Source organism: Pinus tabuliformis, chromosome Q (assembly GCF_031772625.1).
Source record: "Pinus tabuliformis cultivar Carrire ecotype Pingquan chromosome Q, CPIR1, whole genome shotgun sequence".
NCBI lineage: Eukaryota > Viridiplantae > Streptophyta > Pinopsida > Pinales > Pinaceae > Pinus > Pinus tabuliformis.
In genome coordinates, this window is record NC_142296.1 from 1144843657 (window position 1) to 1144849352 (window position 5696).

Below are 5696 nucleotides of genomic sequence, written 5' to 3' on the forward strand. Positions count from 1 at the left end.
CTCTAAGTCCACTTCTATGCAAATGCGGGCACATGAGTACTGGTCTTTTCTCGCTGCTTGATCTATATACTTTCCCAGGGCATTACCTATGATTTGAAAAGATTTTTGATTCCAGCAATGCAATGGCAAATGTGGGAGTCTGACCCAGACCGGGACTGCAGTAGGGATGTCCTGAGTGGGGTCGAAATCTGGTGCCCATTTGTTCAAGTATAGGCCTTGTGGCCCCATAAAATACGGTCCATTTCTAAATATCAAGCCTTTATCATCTGGGTTTTCAAAGACAAACACAAAGTAACCCTTACCTACAAAATAGCTCTTGACTCCTTCTTTGATCAGGGGCTTCCAGTTCCTTTGTGTCCATTCCTCTACCGACTTAGGTGATGGCCAGAGGCCTGTGAACTGGTCTATGAGGCCTCTTTCCGTGAGATTCATTGCTGCTTTGCAAGTTTCTTGTTCAGGTAGTGCTACTGAAGGGATCGAATCCAGCTTCTTCACAAACTTCTTCTGCATACCTGAGGGCGGGCGCTTTGTTCCAGCAGCGATCATTGAGCGGAAGGCCATCACCTCCGGTGGTACTCGAGGGGGATCCGTATCCCCGCTGCCCTCCATTGGATCGGCAGGGGGACGCGAGGGGCGTGGAGGTCGCAGAGCGCAAGGGTTTGGGCAGGCTACTGCAGGCAGGGAGCAGCAGGCGCGCGTTTTCATATATCTTTATTAATACTGTTATCAGTTACTTATTTATAATAATCCTATTTATACCTTAGTAACTCATATTATTATGACTAGAATTTATTTATAAATGTTTATACTTTATTTACGCATATTATACTTCTATTTATTCTTGTTGTACTTCCCTCAAAATTACACTTCCCCATAAAAAGAGGAGAAAAATGTAGCCGCAAGTAGTGTACAGGGCTCTTATATGGCATTGTAGAATGCCACAAGTCATGCCTATTTCCAAAAAAAATACAAGAGCTAGAAACTCTCAAATGAGAATATGAATATTAAACAAAAGTCCACTATACAAAGACTAGGTTGCCGCTTTGATTTCTGCTCATAAATATTCATAATACATTTTTCATTAATTATAACCAACGAAGTTTTACAACACCCCTGTTTAATCAAATCTTAGAATTTCTTATTTGATAGCTCATGACAAGCACCTCATAAATCAATATATTTCCCCTGGTCACAAGAGAGAACATAGCATTTTCATGCCAAATCTAGCAGCAGTTGGTGGTGAGTTTACAGGATGAAACCCCAAACTCCAAAAACATTCAATGAGAATGCTGAGGACTTCATCTCTAAAATCCTTTGTTCTTCACCAAGTAAAACAGCAATATGGCTAGAAAAATAATGAAAATTTTGAACAGGAGATTTCCAGCTGCAAAACAGAAATAACTAATTAGCTCGTATTGCCGCCAAAAACAGAACTCCACTTTACAAAGTACCTTTAAAAGAAAAGAGCAAGTCCTCACAAAGGGGAAGATATTGACACAACAAAAACAACCCCACCTTCGTGTCTTTGTTCTTCAAGTTCTGTCACCTTCAAACTTGAGTCTCCAGAAGCAGAAACCAATGCTCTGTGCATAAATCCATGGAATCTCAGATCGTTTGTGACTTGTCAGACTCTAATAATAAACATCATGCATTGTCCAAATAAAACTGATTAAATATAGCATAGGGAAATAAATCACATAATGGTCAACAAACACGGAAATTGGCTTTAGATGGATAGCCTGCAATATCATTTGATCTCCATTCACTGTCCATGATAAAGTAAAAATGAAGATGCTTCAAAATTCAAACTTAAAGCTACAGCTCCATGAACTCACCTTGAATCACGTGAAAACTCCATTGAAGTAACAAAGAACATATGAGCTCCTTTAACTTTTTGATATGGACGCATTTTGCCCACTTCGATTATAGAAATATCACCTTCACTTGTTCCACTGTGAAATCACTACCATATTAGACTAAACTTATAATTCAACCCCCTACATATAAAATTGAATAAATAAAGAACAAACCATGCACCATTTTCCAACTGTGATGTAATAACTTTAATTTGATCCCTGCAAATTTACAACTTTGCGTGCTTTCTTAGTTGTTTAATGTGACATACCTTCAATAGTTATGGAATTCCCTAGGCATTCATAAGAAAAGGGACAAGCCCATATTGTCCACAAGGACAGAAATAATAATTAATAAGATTCAATGAATGATTGATAGGCAGTCAAGAAGTCTTGACATATGTATGGTATCCAGGAGATCGCTACGCTAATAGATGACACCCTACATAACAAATTTTAGTATAATTATTTTTCGAGAAATGCTTGTAATTCACTGTGGCAAGCGTCCACCTTCCCGATATGAAAAAAAAAAAAAATCACTGAAGCGAAGCCATTTTGTAACATTCAACTAGTCAAGCTCCTTCACCTAAGAAGCCACAAGTGGGGTGTACTTATTCTGCCGAAGTTGCTCGGGACTTGCTGCTGACCTGAACCACCACTTTCATGAACAAAACAAGCATCAACACAAGTGGAGAACCTGTCACTAGAGAGACTTGAACCTCAGTGAGGGCAACCCTGCTTCCACTGGCCCAGCAAGCCACTGTTGACAGTTATTAGTATAATTGATATTAATTAGATACAATAAATCTAATATGTAAATTCCAAACTTTTTCCTCAGGATTTAAGAAATAATCCATTCTTAATTTTCCCTCAGCTTACTAATTTCACGTAGTCCATGTTCCTCCTGTCCTGTTGATCCTTTTTACGGGATTTCAATTCTCTCGTTTAAACTTTACAAATCATTATTATGTCTAGTGAAAGAATCTAACAAAGTATGATTATGCAACATTTGTTAGATCTGTCCATACAAAAGAACTTTCATACCACAATAACCTTTGACTGGCAACAACTGATATCCCTCAAATGTTAAGGCAGAAATGGCAATGTCATGACATATGAATAATGTAAATTTGACAGACGATATCATAAGCTTCAAAAATAAGGATATATGGAGACATGAAACTCAAATAATATAGGATAAATACTGCATAATGGACAATCCCTAGAAAGATTTGAAATGGCCTTGTGGGAGATCATTTATGAATTACAAAACCACGACAACTTTATTTTAAGATTCATCCACAATATCCCAATGTCAATCATCATAATCATAAGTGGACTTTCAAAGATCACAATAGAAGATGGATTAGGCAGTGTCAAGATATCCTCTCGTAAGTCTACAATACTTGATTGGATGGTTCTTCATAGCATTTTAACAATTAAGGATCAACAAATCACAGTACCTTTACCCATGGATGTTTTATGGTTTGCCAAAATTGAAAATGATTAAGCATGTTAAGTGGAACTACATGTTTATCTGTGTTTTGAGAATGGATAGTTTCTTAATGCAGTGCTTTCTTTATTGCCTCTCTTCTTTGGTAAGGGATCCTTTTAATAATTAATGGCTGATATGATAGACTGAGAGGCAAGACAGTGTGTGGGATGTGATCAGATAAACAAGTTTTTCCTTCTTATGGAAACGATTTGGGAGAACAACTAGCTTTTCCTTCTGAATGTGCATTTTTGGAAGGATGTAGATAATCTTGAGAGACCAAAGCGCTCGCCCTCCTTGATTATGTAAAGAGAGGGAAAACTGTGTTACTGGTCTTGGCTCCAATGGCATATCATTCTTGGTGTATATTTTTGTTGTTTAGTAATGAAATATCAGATGCATTTCAAAAAATATTTGCCTCAAGTTGTTTTGGTACTTACGTTGCAAGAAATTTTCCATCAGATGAAATACTGAAGGCAGAAATTGGATTTTTCTCAATTACTTGTGCCCCAACTTTTTTCCAAGTATCTGTATCCCAATATGCAATGAGGCCCTTCTCACCTGCAAACAAATGCTCCAACTTAATATGAAATAGCTCAAAAACAAATGCCTCGGAAATATATTTTTCTTGTTGTATAGTAATTACAATTATCTGAATCCCACCTTGTTTCACAGTGATAAAAAGTAATGGTCTTACACCATCTCGAGAAAACCGACAGGATCCAAGTCCTTCGCCCTGGACAAATGAACAGAAGAAGACATGTTATCATGCATGCACAAGATAATTGCATGTCGTGTCAGTTCAAAGAAGAAAATCAATGCAATCATATTTTGCAAATAACTTGTTCACCTTGTCCACTGATAAGGAAGCTGCTGGAGCTGAAGTTGAAAGATTCCATATTCTGCAAGGACCACTGTCTCCTAGTGATGCAAGAAAAGTGCCATCCAAGCTGCAAATAGAAAATCGGTTCCATTCGTCAACTTTTGTGTCCATTAATCTTTCTACAAAGCTGGCACTGCGAATAAGAAAATTAGTAGTTGATAGTATACCTGAAAATAATTGATTTGAAATACAACAAAATAATGTTCCTTCTTTATGAAAAAGTTCTGTCAATAGTAAATCTGAGGATTCGTGTTTACCTGAAGTCCATATCTTTAATTGATTTATGAGCATCAGGTTGATCAAGGACAATTTTCAGACTTGGCCATTCAAAAACTCTCAAGTGTCCATCCTGCATCACATCAATGCCAAAATAATTAGATGAGGCAACCATTTCATATAATTCATTCTGTGGAGATCCCATACTCAATTTGATTTATCACATTGGCAAGAGAGAAGTGTTTATTTTTTACAAGTATAAGGTCAACAATCTAAGCAATGAATCATACCATATAGGGCACCACCATAAGTAGACAAACACTCCTATAAAAAATGATCATTCCAAATTTACACTCTGGAGCTAACTTGCAAATAAAACAGACACGGTGCACTTTCAAGCAAAGAAGCTAAAAGTTCTGATGACATTTCTGTATTATAGGCAAAATGTGCTTCTCTTTCACTTTGACAGGTAATAGTTACTCTCCATTATCTGAGATACATAACCACAAATTTCATCACCTACCTTAAGCCTAGAGTGTTAGCTCAACCAATTGGTGCCACTGTTGCTAGGACATTTTCGGTAATCTGGTGCATTGTGCAGGTCAAATAAGGAGATCAACAAAGCCACAGTAGTCAAAATTTGATAAAAAAAAAGGGGTTTAATTTATATGTGGACTCAAGTAGTACGCAATAACAAAAAAGCCAAGGCCCCTCCTTTGGAGCATGCATTTATCAAGGCCAAATTTGAAGAAGAAAGATTGTACTAAGGTCGATATTCAAGTCAGTCAAAATTAAAGAAAAGAAAATTATTATTTTTGAGTTCATGTAGGCTCCCGAAAGACATCCCCACCATACGAATGGGTGTGACCCTTGGTCAAACCCACCTCCTTTGACCACTATTTATACACATTTGGCCTCCTCGTTTGGTAACCAATTCGGATCATAAAATATACATCTGTTTTCTGTTCACACGTGCAAAGGAGAAGGGAAGGAAGACCGAAGTTTGATTGAGCTCATTTGAGAGTCTGTTGACCACTGTTTGAACAAGTTTCTGAGGCTCTGTTGACCAAAATTCTGAGGCTGTTTGACCAAGTTCTGGGCAGTCTGGTTGACTACAGTTTGACTAAGATTCTGATTTGTTGACCGACTAAAAGTCTGGGCAGCTTTGACTGCAGTTTGACCGAGTCTTTTGGCAGTTTGACCAAACTTCTGGACAGCAGGAAGCTGAAATTCAGCCTGTTGACTCAGGGTT

At 37.6% G+C, this 5696-nt stretch overlaps 1 protein-coding gene across 1 annotated transcript; it reads right to left on the minus strand.

Moving 5' to 3' along the window:
* Positions 1-1061: 1061 nt before the first annotated feature.
* On the minus strand, positions 1062-4649 carry LOC149223635 (SEC12-like protein 2). The gene is made up of 7 exons (XM_089387957.1): positions 4486-4649; positions 4196-4295; positions 4009-4081; positions 3786-3906; positions 1836-1952; positions 1516-1583; positions 1062-1384 (listed from the first exon to the last, which is right to left on the minus strand). Exons 1-7 carry the CDS (start codon positions 4647-4649, stop codon positions 1305-1307), a joined length of 723 nt encoding a protein of 240 aa, XP_089244083.1. The 3' UTR covers positions 1062-1304.
* Positions 4650-5696: the final 1047 nt, after the last annotated feature.

Coding starts and splice junctions, on each gene's coding strand:
- LOC149223635 (XM_089387957.1), bottom strand. CDS start 4,649: ATGGGATCTCCACAGAATGAATTATATGAAATGGTTGCCTCATCTAAT. Junction 4,082..4,195: donor CTTCCTTATCAGTGGACAAG/GTGAACAAGTTA, acceptor TCATTTGTCCAG/GGCGAAGGACTTGGATCCTG. Junction 1,584..1,835: donor GAGTTTTCACGTGATTCAAG/GTGAGTTCATGG, acceptor ATTTATGCACAG/AGCATTGGTTTCTGCTTCTG.